At 35.6% G+C, this 18,889-nt stretch overlaps 1 protein-coding gene across 4 annotated transcripts in view; it reads left to right on the top strand.

Moving 5' to 3' along the window:
- Positions 1-1,608: 1,608 nt before the first annotated feature.
- Positions 1,609-18,889, top strand: part of ANGPT1 (angiopoietin 1) — a 289,496-nt gene continuing 272,215 nt past the window's right edge. Inside the window, exon 1 of one of the 4 annotated variants that reach the window (XM_066265817.1) lies at positions 1,609-2,301. In XM_066265817.1, coding sequence (XP_066121914.1) covers positions 2,005-2,301 — 297 coding nt within the window. In that variant the 5' untranslated portion in view covers positions 1,609-2,004. Of the gene's footprint in view, positions 2,302-2,394; positions 2,463-18,889 lie in introns of those variants that run through there. The other 3 variants (XM_066265818.1, XM_066265819.1, XM_066265820.1) reach the window with 3 other exon arrangements.

Genomic DNA, 18,889 nt, shown 5'->3' on the forward strand with positions numbered 1-18,889 from the left:
GGGTTAAACATAATATCCATTTCTTAGGTTTGTTGGGATAACTCAGTGAGATTATGTATAAGGAGTGCTTAGCACAAGACTAGAAAGTGGTAAACTCTTAATAAACATCACTGTTACTATTACAGGTAAGTGATATATCAGCAACAGGAGACAGGTAATGTCAGGAGGAGACAGCAAAAGTGGCTCAAGCCTTTATTGCTATGTTTGCTGTTACTGCTTCCATATCTCTCAGTTCAGAAACTTGTTTTTTGGTGTGGAAAGGACTGATAAATCTCAGCATATTTTATATCTCCCAAATAAATCACATTCTTTCTGGAATTTGTTTTGCTCTCTCCTCTCACTTTTCCCAACATGCTTATTTCTAACCTCTACTGTCCTTTACCCACTGCCCTGTCCACCCCTACCCCCCGCTTTTCCAGGACATGAGCGTCAACATCTGTGGCTTCTGTTTTCACACCAGGATTGCAGTTGAGAAGTTCCAATCCCGAAAATCCCTCCCAGTTCTTGATGAAAGCCCCTGCTCATAATTCATGTTTTTGGCACATACTTAGTAAAGATCTCAGTGCTGTAACCTTAATTCTATAATTATCACCTTTTATTTTTTTAGGTTTTACTGACCCTTTGTTCAAATGTTGACACCCTAGATTTGAGAAATCACCTTCAGATAGCTTTTGTTTTTTACTTAATAGAAGAAACAGAAATTTCTCCCATATAGCCCTTTCCTGGCCCATTGACACACCTGGTACGTGTTTTTTTTTTCTCAGATACTTTTTCTGTGCAACCATAGGCAAATTTATGTGGAACTTCCATACCACATAGTAAAGGTAGCCATAGCAATGCCACAGAGGTCCTTGTGAAATATATGATTAGGATGTACCACAGGAATTAATAATTCTCAGGCCACTGTCTTAAATTGTTAACAACACTGTTTTTGTAAGGAAGTCACTCAGTTTATATACACAGAACACACAGGGTTGTATTCTAATCAGGAACTAGTTTAATTTGAAATCCATATCTCAGAAAGTGCTCATATTATTCTACTTAATATGCATAAGCTATATTCCTTTGAGTGATAAGCTAAAAAATATTTTTGCTAATTTGACACTCCCTGCTAATTTTTCCAACTCCTAAAAGTCTTAAGTGAATACAGTGTAAGAATACCATCTCTAAAAATGGTTTTAATATCTTTTTTCCCCAGAGTCAAGAATACAGTTTTTAAAAATTAATAATTATACAGATTTATCACTCAAAAATAATCTAAATAATTTCACTGGACCCTATGCCAATTTTCTTCTTAGTGTTCCCCTATTAAATAGAAACTTTAAAAAGTTACTGCTAGTTTGCTGGATTTTAGTAGGTCAGCATGCAATCTAAAAGCATATTAAGGTGGACTGCCCTATTTATTGATTTGCCATGAGTTTGCTCAAGGCTCCAGACAATTGTCTGCGGAAGGGGCGGGAGGGCCATACATAATCGAGGTCATGCGCATCTAGCCAATTTGTAAGACGATCCCGCTCCTCCAAGCCATCAACAATCTTTGCATAGGGGCACCCTCATGCATTCCTGTCAAGTCATCTTGTGAAAGGCTGCCTGCTTCCAGCTTGGCTTAGATGTGCAACCTTAAAACTCACTGAGGTCTGGGAGAAAATAGCAGATCTGCAGCAGATAGGGTAGAGGAAAGGGTCTAGAATATGTTCACGCAGCTAACTTAAGCAGGCTCCATGCTGAACGGTTATACAGAGAGGAAACAATAAATCTCAGCTACTATGCAATAAATATTTCAAGTTTTAACTAAGGAAACTATCATTACAGTGAAATAAAAAATAACATTTTAGAACAAAGCTAACAAATGGCTAGTCTTCTGTGATTCTTCTTTCAAAACTTTCTTTCAACTGGGAAAAGTCAAAGAGACAAGCAGTTTTACCTGAAATAAAGAAGTAGTTTAAAGGTCAGAAGAAAGAGCAAGTTTTGCGAGAGGCACGGAAAGAGAGTGCTGGCAGTACAATGACAGTTTTCCTTTCCTTAGCTTTCCTCGCTGCCATTCTGACTCACGTAGGGTGCAGCAACCAGCGCCGAAGTCCAGAGAACGGTGGGAGAAGATATAGCCGGATTCAATATGGGCAATGTGCCTACACTTTCATTCTTCCAGAACACGACGGGAACTGTCGTGAGAGTAGGACAGACCAGTACAACACAAACGCTCTGCAGAGAGATGCTCCACACGTGGAACCGGATTTCTCTTCCCAGAAACTTCAACATCTGGAGCATGTGCTGGAAAATTATACTCAGTGGCTGCAAAAAGTAAGTGATTGCTTTCGGTTTCTAATTGCACGGAGCCTTTTCCGTTCTTGTACTATATAGCTAACTTCGAGTTCCTTAGGGGAGCATTTGTGTGTTTACTTTTTGCTCCAGGGGGGCAGTGTTTGCAAATGCAAGAGAGCTTTCTCCCTGTGACTTAATGGGTGAGTCAAGTATTTTAGATTTTTGCTGGCTTATGAAGGCATGGTGGCACCCCATCTGTGTGCCTAGCAATGGCACATTTTATGATATCTCTGTTTTTCTCTTACTTAAAATTTAGCTTGAATTATCTGACTGTCACAACCCAGTTTAAAAAAAAACACGCATGTTTTGAGCAAGTTAGAGAAAAAGAAAATAAGAATAGCAATATTAATTTAGTATCAAATAATTTTAAAGCAGGAAATTTTCTGTAGTCAGCGTGGGAAATTATCACCAAATACTTATTTTTCAGCCTCTAGTAAAGTTAGCATGAAATGAGAGTAAATATAAATTGTGTTATTTGGTTGGAGAAATTGTGTAAGTGTGTAAAGGAAACTAAATTTTAGCAAGTAGTAGAATAGTAGAGAACTGGTTTCTGTCAAATTTTCTGCTATCTTTGAGAAAAGAAACCGGGAGGATAACTTTGAGTGTGACCGCATCAGGAAGAGGTTATTTGCCCACTAGGCAGGGAGAAATGGAGCCGACGGTGGCTGTTCCCAAAGACATGCACCTGCAGATGTGAGCTGAACATACCATGTAGAGTTGGCTATCTTCCTGAGCTACCTTGTTTTCTGAAGACATGATAATTACATACAGTCCCACGTGGGAGTGTAGGTATCCAGATGGGTGTTAATATTGCATATGCAAATAATCCCAATTTATAGAAATCAAATGGAATGTTTTATTCAGAATTTCTCTCTAAACCATTTAAATTTTTTATTGGAAATATGTCTATAAAATATGAAACTTTCTGCAGTTCATCCCAGTTTTGCTCTGTTTAATTGTGTAACAGGTAAGCAGCAGATAACAAATATATTCAACTATGTCACTATAAGGGGGGGCAAATACCCCTATTTGTGAAAAGCCTCCTCTCTACCCTCTTGGGATTTTTGCAATTAATCCACTTGGTGCATATAGATAGTTATGTAACCAGTCCAGTCTTCTTTAAGTTAGTTGTTTAACAGAGCAAACCTTATAACAAGATAAAACATAGGGAAAGTATAAATTTTTTTTTGTTCCTGTGTGGTCATGCTCACTTACATCACCGCCTGCTGAATCATGCCAAGTAATAGTTATTCTACTTTTGTCCACTAGGGACTGAACTAAGATCATTGTTATTTTATTTGACACGTTAACTGAAGTTCAGTAGTTTTAGAATTTCCAAACCCGCTATTGTAGTTAATCTTCCATTGAGGACTACAGGTAAAAAAAAAAAAAAAAAAAGAAAAGAAAAAAGAATTGATAGATAGGTGGAAGGATAGAAAGCAAACAGAATTCTGTAGTCTTTTGATAATTGTAACTTAAATTTTAGACACTAATTACAGCAACTGTTTCTAATAAGATATCTGTTTTACTTTGGCAAAACTTGTTTCCATAGTAAACAAATGAATTTTGTTGAATCACTTATTTCTATTCTCAATATACTGTTCATATAGGTTTTAATGAGAATTCAATCATTTTAAATTAGGATTCTTTGAGGGGGAGTAGTGAAGGAAATTTAATCCCTAATTGTCTTAAATGAGGTACTCTACCAAAAAATGTAACATTTTGTTTTCTTAAAGTATATAATTGATGATTTAAACATAGTTATGCATATTTTTTGTTGCTATGCAATTATTCATCATGACAGGGTAAACATATAATTCTACTGGGCTTATATCATTCACATGTTTCAAATGTTAATTTATTGTGTGAAACAAATTTGACCTTTGTTTGTATTGTTCTTGGTCAATGATTATTGTATAATTTTCAGACTATAACCAGTCATAACTATTACACTAATTTTTGCTAGAATGAATCAAGCTGAGTATATGCTGAAAATGTCCCTGCTGGTCTGAGTCAGAGCAGCTTGGTTTGACTATTGCCTGTTTAAATTTGCATATCTTTTGTCATTGTTAATGCTATTGGTCTGAGGATCAAGAACCACATAATTACATTCAGCAAAGAACTTGGTAAAGGCTCTCATACGTTTCCCTTAATTAGAGGCTTTCTTCAAGTTCTAAATTCTAAATGTGTTTATTTTGATAATTCAAATGGAGATCTTTTACTATAACTATTTGGTATGCTTATTACTAGAATTTGTACTATTATTTTGATTCCAAGTGGTTGTGTTAGGATAAGAAGCAATACACTGAAAAACTAAGACTATCTGTGTGTAAGTGCAATTAAGTCATCCATTTATTCAACAAAATAATTAAAGCATGGTGATTATTATGCAGTGCATGGAATCACTATCAGGAGAGTGTTTGATACAGAATGTGTGTTACCAATGCTAAATGCAGCTAGATGATAATTTATGTTAATCTGGTACCTTCCTTAAAGTTGGATAGACTGGATTCTTTTAAATATTCTTCACAAGACACTGGCTGTCACTAAAATTTATTTCTACTATACTCTTAAATCTCATTCCTCAACTTTTCTGGTCTGGCAACAGGTTGAGAAGCAAGGTATGCAAGGGGGCAAAAGATGCATTGGTCACTGAAAGTACTAGAACTGTTAACTGTTATGGAACTGGTATCTTGATGTAATGAATTTAATTCATAGAGATCAACTTTCCTTGATAACTTATTGCTAAACAACCATGTGAGGTAGGTTGATAGCATTATTTTCACTTGTCAGATGGGGAGGAATAATAAATAAAATGCTCAAACATCACAGCTTTATTGGGTTTTATCTGGGCTATATGTCTAGGTTTGACTCTCTTCTATTATATAACTTTTTAAAGAATTATTATACTCTCAACACCTGAGAGTACCAGATATTAGGATAGTAACAATAAGTACAATGCCCATTGTGTCTTTGCAACTTTTTTGTGATTCCTTTCAACCTTTCTATGGCAGAGAAATGTCTAACATTTAATATCTACTCACATCTTGTACTTTTTGAACTATTATTTTCTTTCTCCCATATCCCAGAATTTCACAAATATATATATTTAAAATATTAAGATTAAAAATATATGTTCTAGAATTTGGAGGAATGTTTAGAAAGTCTGTTTGCCTTTACCCAAGTATATCTTTCTCTTGGTTGAAATTATAAATAAGTTAAGTCAAAGACATGAATTCAAGAATAAGGTTCGATCTATTATAAATATTTCACACTACCTAAAATTGATGAATCAGTGATTATTTTTAGAAAACATAGTTATGAATTGCTATTCAGAATATTTTAATAAAATCTTTAACTGGAATGCTTGGCTAATTTTTTCTGTTTGACAGCATTTTATGACTTAACAACATACTATACTTTTATATTATATTATTTGCTTCAAAGAATTAAGAATTAGCATGCTATTACATGAAATGCAATAATGATGATAATGATCTTTTTAAAACCATATATTACATATATCAACCCATATTGATATCCACTAGACTGTGGCCACCATGAGGCCAGGGATCCTGTATGTTTGTCCATTCCCATATCCCCAATTCTGGAGCAGTATATGGTCCACAGCAATAATAAAGATTTGTTGAATGAACCAATGAGTGCATTGTTTGTGTTGCATGTCCACTTTGTACTATTAACATTTTGTTTTGGTATACACCTACCTCTCTGAATAGATTGTAAGGTGTCAATTATGCAAGGACTCCATCCTATGATTATTTTGTCCTTCTGTTAATTAAAGCAATAGGGTTAGAGTAGTTGGTTATTAATTATTCAAATTATATTTATCCAATGATTTAGGATCTCAAAAACTTCTATCCACTTCTATTTTGTCCTCTTAATTACATTACTCTTTAAATATCAGCTTTGTTGCCAGTTTCTCCTGGAAAGCTACCCACACTCCACTTCCCCATGCAGGCTTTCTCCAACGTTATCATCGTACATTGCAGGTATCATGTTAGCACTGTACTTCCATGTTGTGTGGTTGTTGTCATTTTCAGCATTTCTTTTAAGTCTGGTGTCTTACTTGGACAATAGTGCAGTAAATGCCCTCCTAATATGTTTATTAAGTATCTAAATAATATCTCTGTTGTCATCATAATCTAAGAAATAAAAAATCAACTGTTCAGATCTGTGGTGCTGGGTATAAAATAATGTAAGTTAAGGGACCTTGTAACTGCTTTCAAGTGCTCAAGTTGCTTTAGTCCTTGATCTGCTAGATCTTCCTTTGGGAAGAAAAAATTTTTGAAATACCAGACCAGTAGGCTACCATTTACTGCATGCAACAATGGCATATATTTATGCATACTATATGACATGTGAATCTAAGTAATTCCAACTGACTTCTCACCTGTGCATTGTTTTGGTAGCTGCTGACTGTGCAATACTGAACTAGAGAGGATGCTTTATATTTTATTTTCATATGTAGAGAGACTTCCTGAATGTGTGAAATGAGCAGACAGTAGATAAATATAAGTATGTTTTTAAAAATTTATCACTAAACTTGATGAAAATATACATATATGATTTATGCATAGTGATAGAGAAAAATGACAGTTGCAAGAAAGATGAATAGGAATCATTATCTTTTAAATCCTGTTGTTGAAATGTATCCAATTAGCTTTATTTAAAGAATAACCCCTGATTTTCAAGCCAAGTATGAATCCTTTAGTTAATACCCTTGTATTAACTTCTCAATGAATAGTTAGGTGTTATTGTTTGCTTGTGATATATTAGCATCAAAAGATCCAAGAGGTATAAAAGCCTTCCTGGGCTCCAGATGTTGGGCAACTGAATCCATAAAGGCCTGTTGGATTTCTCTGTAGCAAGGAGCAAGCCATCCCCATGCTGGCTCCATTGGTGGATCTCTAGTTTTAGGACCATGGCAAGTAGGTCCTTTACTGTTATGGATGATTGCAGCCCTTCCTTACACCTGACTGTGCCATTTCACATTGAGCCTTGTTTTACTAGCAGTTATCTCATGTAATTATGGGTTCAGTGTAATTGAAAATGAATGAGAATGTGTCATTTTTCCCTTAAGATCCCACTACAGTTTTTCATTATGTAAAAATAAAATCCAGTTTCTTACCATAAGGCCCTATATGATCTGTTCCCACAGTTCTCTCTGGATTCATCATTTACTACCTTTCCTCAATTCCAGACACTCCAGAGACAATTGCTTCTTGTTATTTCTCCAACAGACTAGCTCATTCCTGTCTCAGACTTTACATGCTGTTCACTTAGCTCGGAAAATTCTTCCCCCAGATCTTGGCATAGGTGGCTCTTTCTCTTCACTTCAGGTCTTTGCTCAGAAGTCTTCTCAGAAAGTCTTCTCTAAGCACCATTACCTATCTCCTTCCCCTACTCTACTAAGTGACTTTATTTCATATACTGTGTTATTTTTTTGTGGCATTTACCACTATGTGACCTTTTATGGCTTAGTGTTTGTCACACTATTTGTACTACAAGAGTTTCTTGTCTATCTTGTTTCCTGTACAATACTTCACTCTTAGAAGAATGCATGAGGTAGAGTCTGTGCCTGCCTTGTTCACCAATTTTTATTTATTATTTTATTTATTATTTTTTATATTACACCTACTTTTCTAGCACAATGCCTGAAACATAGTTGGAAAACAATGCCTTTAAAAAAATAGAAATAAATAAATTCCATGGGCAGATTTGGACTATAATTAAATATATATATGAATATGAAACCCAACTATAATTCATACATTACCCTGCAAACTATATAATAAGAGAATATTAATTTTTATTGAGTTTTTGTTTTTTATATCAAAGATCAGTAAACTATGGTCCTTCAGCTAAATGCTGCCAGCCAACTGTGTTTATAAATTCCAAAGTTTGATTGGAATACAACCACACCCATTCCTTAATACATTGTCTATGCACTTATAAATAAAGTTTTATTGAAAGAGCCACAACCATTTGCTTCTATATTTTCTATAGCTGCTTTCTTCATACAAAGACAGAGTTGAAGAGTTGCTACAGAAACCAACTGGTCTACAGAGCCTAAAATTTAATATCTTAATTCTTTACAGAAAAGGTTTGCTTACCCCTGTTCTATATCACAGAAAGTACATGCATTAATATTAGGACCATTGTAAGGTAAATTGTGAGGTTTGTTGTGTGGGAAAAAGGATTGCCCTCTAGGTGGCCAAGTAATCTTCAGGTCCATGCCAGTTGGCAGAGAGCCTGACTAAGCTATTTTTTGGCTTGGTATTGCAACATGCTGTGAGGTGACACTTTAGAGAAGTACAGGCAGGGAAATTTCATGTCTTTTCTTTCCCCTGTCCATCATCATGTGAACACAGAAATATTCCAAAAGCAGATAACATGTTAAAAAGCACCTGAAAGATAGGACAAATCTGCAGCCTCTGGATAAATAAGGATGGGTGCCAGGCTTCTCTGTTCTATGTGCTTGTTTCATCCTGCTGGTTGTGGCATCAGCAGGAATGCTGACAAAACATTGGAGGCATTGTATTTTCATAGGAACTGGACTTTGGCTCTGCCTTTTACATTTGGTCTTTTTAGAAACCTTTTCTGCCTCTGTCATTTGTCTAGATATGAACATTACAAGTATTCCTGCTTGTGTAGATGAAGAGAGGAGAGAAGCAACAAGTGAGTTGCTCAGCTACACAATGTAGATGTTTATCAGCCACTGTGCTATACAATTTGCTAATTAAGGAGGTTTTGTTTTTATTTTGCCATGGCCTTGTCTCTTTGTGGAAACATTAGCAGTTTTTTTCCTGGGCCTTGTATTCTTCTTTTCTTTTTTTAATACCACAATTTATATTGTGTCATTTGCTTAGATGCACAACCCTAATTACATTCTGAGTCATCCTTGCCTTTTGTTCCAATACAAGATTATGGTTTGCTGTGACCTTAGGAAGTTCTAAATCCCCTTTGGTCTTGTCCCATGGTCTCAGGGAGAGAGGGCCTCTTAGTATTTAAATCTCTTTACAAAATGTACAAAAGATGTGCCCTCTCCCTTATCAAAGAGGTTTCTAAAGAATGAATCACTTCATGGATTATCTTTTCTTTATATTTGAGGCTTTGTACCTAAACAATCTTATCTCATTCTTACATAGAAATATTAGAAGTGAGAGGTTTTGGGCTTGTTTGGTCTTAGTTACTCATCTAAATGATCTGATTTCTTCCTTCAAACAATTGAAAAGGTATTATTTAACAGAGAAAGTGATGTAAATCATATAAATCCAGATACAACCCTACTGGTGACTAATAATTTCATCAGTAATATATTTGAGCATATGTAAATATTTTCTTTTGACAGTAAGTTTTGAAGAATACAGAGTAAAATAAATGTAATAAATGATGCTTGTTTATACATATGACATGACAAGTCAATTATTACAGGTCTATATTGGCATGTATTTTCTAAATTTGTGTTCAAGTAAAAGAGCATGCAAATTAGCACAAGCCTCAGCTGTGTCTAAAATAAATCAGTAGCTGAAATATTAATAAAATGCAAGTGAAATGTGAATATACCAAATTATTAATAATATATATCACAAAACTCATTTTTATCAAATAGGGAAATATGTTTCTATGGAGTGGCTAATGATAACTTTGGATGATAGTGTCTGCAGTTTAACTCATTAGGTACACTTTATAAATAGTCTCTTTTTGTTTATGAAAGCTGAATGAGTTAAATTATAATACATACTAGACCCTAAAGATAATTGGAGGGTTTCTATTTCAAGAAAACAAATATTTTAAAGTTCCAAATTTTATTTTAATTCTAAACCTTTAAAGATAGTCCCAAATTTTATAAAACATTTTAGTATTGTTCTTGTTGTCACTACTCATGTACAGATGACTAAGGTCCAATAGGGATATATTGCAACTAAAAATTTGTTGCACCCAACAGAACTTGCATCCACTTTATCTCATTTGCACAAGTATAAGAATGCACAGGTTAGAATTGGGCCTGACCTGTGGTGGTGCAGTAGATAAAATGTCAACCTGGGAACACTGAGGTCACCAGTTTGAAACCCTGGGCTTGCTTGGTCAAAGCACATATGGGAGTTGAAACTTCCTGCTCCTCCCCCCTTCTCTCTCTCTCTCCTCTCCTCTCTCTTTAAAAATGAATATATAAAATCTAAGAAAAAAAAAAAGAGGTGAGGATTGTATCCTTATTATTAATGTTACCAGTGTTTATTTTCCAACAAAAACAGAACTACTATATGTAGTACTGATAATATTTATGCAATAAATGAATAATGTACTAAATCAGTTGACTATTTAATAACTATAAAATGTTAATAAAACAGTGAAGGTTAAATATATGAGGGTACAAAAGTAGGTTACAGCTGTTGTATGGGAAATAATACAATACTTAGATTATAAGAATAAACTCTGTGTTTCATGTACTCACTAGTGTAAACCTACTTTTACTGCACCCTGTATTTGAAGAAATGAAATAATGAATTTAAAATATCTTATCAATAGAATTCTATCATTAAGCAAATTATTAGACAGAAGCTTAATATGTACTCAAACACAAAAGGAGGGGCTGGAGCAGTGGAGTGAGGCCCTGCTGAGACCCTCTTCTCCAGCCCCTTTCCCAGAAGCGTCCTCAGGGACCCTATATGTTCAAAGGAACACCATTTCAAAATGGCTGCAGTAAAACTTTCAAATAATCAAATATTGGTCAGTAAAGCTGTCAAAACCAATGGGAAAGGCAGGGAGAAACATAACACTTGATGATTTGAACATTTGTTGGCAAGCTGATGTAAGAATGTCCAAGTCTACCACTAAGAATATTATTTTATTTATTTATTTATTTATTTTGTATTTTTCTGAAGTTGGAAATGGGGAGGAGGTCACACAGACTCCTGCATGAGCCTGACCAGGATCCACCCGGCACGCCCACCATGGGGTGATGCTCTGCCCATCTGGGACGTTGCTCTGTCACAACCAGAGCCATTCTAGTGCCTGAGGCAGAGGCCATGGAGCCATCCTTAGCACCCAGGACAGCTTTGCTCCAATGGAGCCTTGGCTGCGGGAGGGGAAGAGAGAGACAGAGAGGAAGGAGAGGGAGAGGGGTAGAGAAGCAGATGGGCATTTCTCCTGTGTGCCCTGGCCGGGAATCGAACTAGGGATTCCTGCATGCCAGGCCGATGCTCTACCACTGAGCCAACCGGCCAGGGCCAACCACTAAGAATATTAATGACTGGTGGTGGCACAGTGGATAGAGCATTGATCTGGGATGCCCAGGTTCTAAACCTCGAGGTCATAGACTTGAACACAGGCTCACTAGCTTGAGTGCAGGGTCACCAGCTTGAGCATGGGATCATTGACATGATCTCATGGTCTCTAGCTTGAGCCCAAAGATTGCTGACTTGAGCAAGGGGTCACTGACTTGGCTTGAGCCCCCCTCTCAAGACCCCATCAAGATATATATGATGAGCAATTAGTGAACATCTAAAGTGCCGCAACTATGAGTTGATGCTTCTCATCTCTCTCGCTTTCTGTCTATCAGTCTCTCTCTCTATATATATACATATATACATATATCTATATATATAGATATATGTATATATATAGATATATATATATTAATCTGTAAATTACAAAAATGGAAGTTGTTCTCGACTCTTAAATATGTTAAGGCCTGTCCATATTTAATATGACCCAAACATGTTAAGATAATAGACAACAGTTGGATAATTACACACAAATTGTATGACTTATTTATTTCCTATAATATTTCTCTATTTTAAATTTAAGAATATGACATATATATTGATCACCTAAAATCTCAAGCTATAATATTCACTTAGAACAGAATTCATTGTTAAAAATAGTGAAAGGAAGTCTAAATTTTAAGTAAGCATTTTGATATTTTCAAAATTTTGTTTTCAAAATTTCAAAGATTCTTGCTAGGTCTGCTTAGCTAATCTTTGTTTTTACTAGATTTTACCAAGAATAGGAATCTCAGAATTGCCATTTTCTGGTTTATATGTACGGCTTGCTTATTATTTTTTAAGACATTAGCCTGGACTATGAAGGTTAATTTAGTTAAGACTAGATTAAATTGGTCCTGCCCGGTTGGCCCAGTGGTAGAGTGTCGGAAGTCTCAGGTTCGATTCCTGGTCAGGGCACACAGGAGAAGTGCCCATCTGCTTCTTCACCCCTCCCCTCTCACTTCTCTCTCCTCCCTTCCTGCAGCCAAGGCTCGTTTAGAGCTAGTTGACCTGGGATGCTGAGGATGGCTCCATGGCCTCCACTTCAGGTGCTAAAAATGGCTTCAGTAGCAGTGGAACAAGGACATCAGATGGGCAGAACATCAACCCTTAGTAGGCTTGCCAAGGTGGATCCCCAGTCAGGGTGCATGTGGGAGTCTGTCTCAGCCTCCCCTCCTCTCACTTAAAAAAAAAAAAGACTAGATAAAATCATCCTTGAATCTACTTGTCCAAACACAACTTGGCTTCACCATATCCCAGTATGCTAAAAGACAGGAATCATGGGAAGACAGCAAGATGATTGTTGCTACCTTCACTTCTCTTAGTTCTGTGGAGTTATTTCTCTTTCTTTAGGACATGAATAATACATGACTATTTGATGTACTGATGGGGTAAAGGCTCCAAAATCAGGGCTTATGTGGATTTCTTATTAACTATCTTATTATTTTAGAAATGAAAGTTCTAATACTATTTTTCTAGCTTCCCAGTGGCCTTCATTTTTCAAACACCTGTTTGCACTTTGGAGACTTCGGAGACTCAGAAACTTGAAAACAGAGGTGGTGAGGCAGTCCTCAGAACTGGAAAGACAAAAGGACTCAAAGGAATCTATCCCTGGGCTGATCTCTGCTTTTCATTCCTCTTCTTTCCTCTGGTTTTGTTTTCAGTGAAGTCTTATGTGATCCTCCTCACGCTGTCCATGGAGTGGAAGTGCTAGAAAGAGGATAGACAAGAAGGAAGGTGAATGGACAGGGAGAGCAGTGACTGTCCCTTTATTGGAGGTGGTGGGCAGGTCACAGTGAGGGGCCATGGGATTAGAGCAGTGTTGGGAGACATGGCAGTGAGTTCTGTCATGGGATTTTAGGACACAGACACAAGACATAAAGCTAAGCGCTTGCTATTAACAAAGGAGGCAGGCAGTGAGCCAGTTACCTGCTTAAATGTGTACTGCATACAAGGTGGTCTGCTAGGTACTGGGAGGTGACCATGAATCCACTTACAGCCTCTTGTTGAGAAACCTAAACCCACTGAAATAGATAGACATGAAAGCAAATGCATTGTTTGTGTCCGCTAATTCCTATGTCAGTTCTACAGACAGTACCAAACAACGAAAAAGTGTTGTATCTAGAGCCAGGCTGCCTGGAGTTGGGTCTTGACTGCACCACTTCCTTGCTGTGTGCCCTTGGGCACGTTCCTTATCTTCTCAGTGCTTCACTTTCACTACTGGTAAAATTGAAGTAGTAATAGTATAATACTTATATCCTGAAGTAATTGTTAAGAATAAGCTTGACTCACATAAATGTCTATGTATAAGTTCCATCACAGAAAATGTCAAGTAAATATAGGTATTCCTTGGGGCAGTTCTGGGTTACAGTAATAGTTAAATGTTGAGCACTTTTACCAACTCTTAACATAAGGTAGATAGTAGTATATTTTTCCACATGGCAAATGAGGAAACTGAGGCAGAGTGAGGGGAAGTAACATGCCCAGTATCACACAGAAGCTAGGAGTCAATGCCAGCACCCAATCTCCCTCTGTCTGGCTTCATGACCTGTGCTCTTAACCAAGCATGGGATTAGCTACAGCAACTTCTACTATGTCCCCTCTTGTCAATTTTCAAACCTTAAGTCTACTTAATTTTTTTTCCTTAGTAGTCTTTGCATTAAACCCTTAATTCTTTCATACTAAATGAGTTGCCCCTTTCTCAAGTTCTGTTTCAGACAGCCATTTGTCCCCATCCCAACTCGAAATCTCCATGGTTAAATTGACTGTGACACATAGGTTATGCTGCTGATTGAAGCACAATAGCCTAATTCTCTCTGCCCTCCCACACGTCTGTTAACAAATAGAGGAATCCCAAGTCTGCTGCCCCCTCTGCAGTCCCTCCCGCCTACCTTCTTAGAAGCAACATCTCTTGAAGTCACAGAGCTTAATTGAATCTGACTATTAATCGAAAAACTTCTAAAAACACAAAGAAAAGCTTACAATTGCTTTACATGGGGTGAAGCTGCCTATTCTAAATATCTTCCGTTCAACTTAATGATCTCCCTCTTGAATTTATCTGTGGGCAATCCTTCATGGGAAAGCAAAAGCACATCCTGGAACTTAAAATATTATTTGCATGCACTTTCGTTTGTGGGTCATTCAGAAAGTTGTAAAAATGAGAAGAAAAGTTTTGTTTTCTCAGGCAATGACCTCTTATCTCACTTCCTGTTTTATTTATCATTGTTCCTATTAATTAAAGTATTTCTGGTATTTTGGTCCAAGGCCAAATACTGATATTTGCAGGCAGTTGTGACAGCTCTTTCTCTCTTTTTTCCTCATCTCAGAGGACTGGCCTCTCTGATGCTTATGTTTTGAGGGTTGCTGCCTTTATAGCTGAGTATCACTTGTATGAAGTGGAAAGACTTTAGGTGACCCTAATGCCCTTTGTCCTTCTTCTTCATGAAGTCCCAAAGAGCTGAGAGGACAAAACAGGATGGGGACAAAATAGAATTCGGACATGTTTGACATCCAACTTTGCCTAGTGGGACATATTAAAATACATTAAGGGGAAAAAAATGTGTGTGCACTTGCTGGGCCTGAGTTCTCCATGATTATGGGGCTTAGCAGTCTAGGGCATGTTGATGTTGCAGGTGCCTCAGAGACAGTGGTAGGATGCATTAATGAATGCATGCTGTGGTGCTTAAACTATTTAGGACATTTTGGTCGGTGAAGCAGTCTGAAGGATTCTAGTGCTAATGTTGAATAGTAAGGATCTTTTCCAAATTTGCAAGAAACTCTTAAGGAATATACCTTTCTCAATTTTAATAGTTTCTTTATCCTCTCCCCATTGTTCATCTTTCATCTCTTGTATCTGATACTTTTCATCTCCTCTCAAGAGCTGGCTGCCAGAATAGCAAATACATATTAACAGAAGTGACCTCCTATATTTAGATGTATTCTTTATACTTAATGTGGACACATAATTATGGTGTGATTTATCTCATGTACAGAATCATATTTTCTGACAATAAAATTTCTATTGTTTGTGTATGAAATAAAACAATTTATCCACAAAGATTGAAATGGATATAGGGTGAAAGCAAGTATGAAAATGACATTCTATTTTAAGAAAGATGTTTAGTAATAAATAGGGCATTAATAGTCTATTTCAGTTAAGCAATGTCATCATCCAACTCTAAATCTAAAGCCCTTCATTGTTCACATCTCTTTCATTTTTTCCTCAAAAATTAAAACATATTTTGATTGATGGAGGGTGGGGAAGAGGTTCAAACTGAAGTTTTTTGGAGAATATATCCAGAATAAATAACCTTTGGAGATTAGAATATTTGCCATACATGTATAAAAATTGCTGTAAGAAAGCCACAACTTTTTAGACAACTACTTTTTAGCCTCATTCCTGACTGGATATAAATTTTGATTTAAACTTAAAAATATGTGCAAGGGCAATGATTAATTTCTATTTTATATTTTTTAAAAAAATGAGTGAGTTGCTCACATATATTGCCTTAGTTGAGGTTACCCTGATATGGGTATACAAATAAAGACAATATTTTAAACTACTTTATGTGCATTTTTGTTTATAAACTGTACATTATAGTGCTAGGTTGTATTTCTTTCAAAGACCAAATAGTAATAAAATAGATACAATTCATTAATATTTCAACATTAATGAATCCAGGTCCTGTTTTGTAGTATTTATGGGAAAATGACCTTATGCCATATGTATTTTTAACTTTGCTGTTTTTTGTTTTTTCAGTGTGTGAGAGTAATTATCATTTCCAGCTTTATGCTTAGAAAACCCCCAGAAAGTTAATAAACCCTTGTGAAAGTGAAACTTATTATTTCTTACTGACAGTAAAGAGAAACTAATGCACTAAAAGAGACTAGTTTAAGTAGATGACTCAAGTTAACAATAGAAGTGGAAATCCCACACTCAGCCTTCAACAAAGCTCTTAACTAAGAATTGAGTACATAAAACAACTAAGAAGCCTCTATGTCATAATGAAAGGAGAATTCTTTATTTTGTGACTATTATGTTTCATATGGGACTAAAGCTTACATACTTTCAGCTCACAAATCAAACTTGTGCAATTTGCAGGGTAAAGTTCACTATGGAAATGAATTATCTTGAGCATAAACTATCTCTATGTATTAGTCTACTATATTAAAATATCTTCTGCTGAATCTAATTTTGAAAGTCATGGCAAGAAATATACCATAGGTAACTAAAAAAATTTAAATAAACTCTATAAGCACATTTTAAAATTGCTTATGTTTTAAATAATTTACTAAATATTTTGAGAACTTCCTTTTTTCAAATATAAAATATCTCCTGTGGAAATGAAATAAATATGTGTTTGGGCCTCCTGTGATTATTGGGCAATTGAGAAATTAATGACTAGGAGTGATTTTATATTAGGAAGATCCATTAGTTTTACAGGTCCACTCAATGGGAGTTTATCAGAACTTTTGAGGAAGGTGTAATTTAAGAAATTGTGTATAGTTTTTAAATTTAGAATCATGAATTTTCCCACCATGTTTGGGTACTAAAACTATGCAAAGAATTTTTAAATTTAATGAGGTGGGAAGAATGTAAGTTAAATAGCTAGAAATAGGACTAGAGGGAAGTTGGTGGTGGTGTTTTCTAAAGATGGTTGTAATAGTATGTGTCTGTCTGTCTGTCTATGTAAAATATAGTATTATGTCTTACATACCATCATCCTATAAAAAATTACTTTCCCTTTGAATCTTTCTGGGTCATAAAAGGCAATTCAGTTTTCATCTTGTTCATTGTAATACTCATGGGTGGAGTCCTGACCTGCCATGTTAGAAATTCATCTATGTTGAGGCCACTGCATTGTGAGGAAGTCAAGCCACCGGGAGAGGCCATGGTTAGGTGTAGATACTCTCGTTAGCGAATCCCTGTTTTTTTGAGTCACTTTAACCCAGGATCTAGACAAGTGAGTGAATGAACCTTCAGATGATTCCAGTACCCAGTCACTTCATTACTTCCAGATATAAATTCCCAACATTGGAGTATATGGAGGAGAAACAACTGATCCCCGCTGTACTTTGTCTGAAATCCTGATGCATAAAGTCTGTGAGCCTAATGACATCACAACTGAATGGTTGTTATAACTCACTAAATTTGGAGATAGTAGATTAAAGCAACAGTAGTGACTGGAATAGTTACCATTTACTTAAACATAGGTGCAAGGCTTACTACTATGGTATCTAATCACTGTAGTAATCACTGTGAGCATTAGATATGAGCTGTGCCTTCTAGGAGCTAGCATTCTAGTAAGGTTCATGACATGGGTAGAATGTAGTAAGTGTTGGTTTTTAAGCCAATACATATACTATTATTCTCTACTTGTATAATTTAACTATTTCAGTTTCATATAAGTGAAGTTCAATAAACATAACTTGAAAACAGCATATATACTTGTGCTTCTTTGAGTAAAACAGTTACTAGTAAGGATTTTTCTACCTTCAAAGTAGTATTTGTAAAAATCCTCTGAGCCTTCCTAAACTGAAACTCAACCAAAAGTCTTTAATACCAAAATTATATAATGTATCATTTATGTGAGTCTTAATGTTACATTGTTTGCAATTTTTTCAATCATTTAAAAATTGTAAAAATCTCAGGGAATTCAGATTTTTGAGAATTAAGACATGAAGCCATATATATGTATGTATATATATATATGTATGTATGTATATATATATATACATACATACATATATATGTCATATTTAAGCCATAAGTTTAAATCCAGATGTTTCTGAAAGCTGTTACTGAACATGGCTGACTGGTGGTCTCCCAAATGTAAAATGAGTTAGCAGCATCTGTTCAAGTCCCAACAGTTTGGAATTCCTGTAGTAAAATTCATCCCAGATTCTCCCCTTGTTAACTGATGAGCATAGGATTTGAACTTGAGTGAATCAGGTATAGGAACACTATTTAAATATATGAGGTGCTTTGCTTATTATATATATTACATATTGGTCAAAACTTATTGGAAAGCAACATAACATTAAATACAAAGAACATAACTATTTTTATGCCCCTTGACTCAGCAATCTTATTTCTGGGAATCATTCCCAAGAAAATAATTCAAAAGAAGAAAAAAACAATATACATGTACATGTTCATTGCAGTTATCATAGCAGAAACATTGGAAGCAATAATGATATTATTTATTTGGTATTTACTATGATAACTTGCACACATGATCTCTAATTCTAAAAATCTCTAAAAGGTAAACAGTATTACC

The sequence above is a fragment of the Saccopteryx bilineata genome, chromosome 3 (genome assembly GCF_036850765.1).
Source record: "Saccopteryx bilineata isolate mSacBil1 chromosome 3, mSacBil1_pri_phased_curated, whole genome shotgun sequence".
In the NCBI taxonomy this organism is placed as follows: domain Eukaryota; kingdom Metazoa; phylum Chordata; class Mammalia; order Chiroptera; family Emballonuridae; genus Saccopteryx; species Saccopteryx bilineata.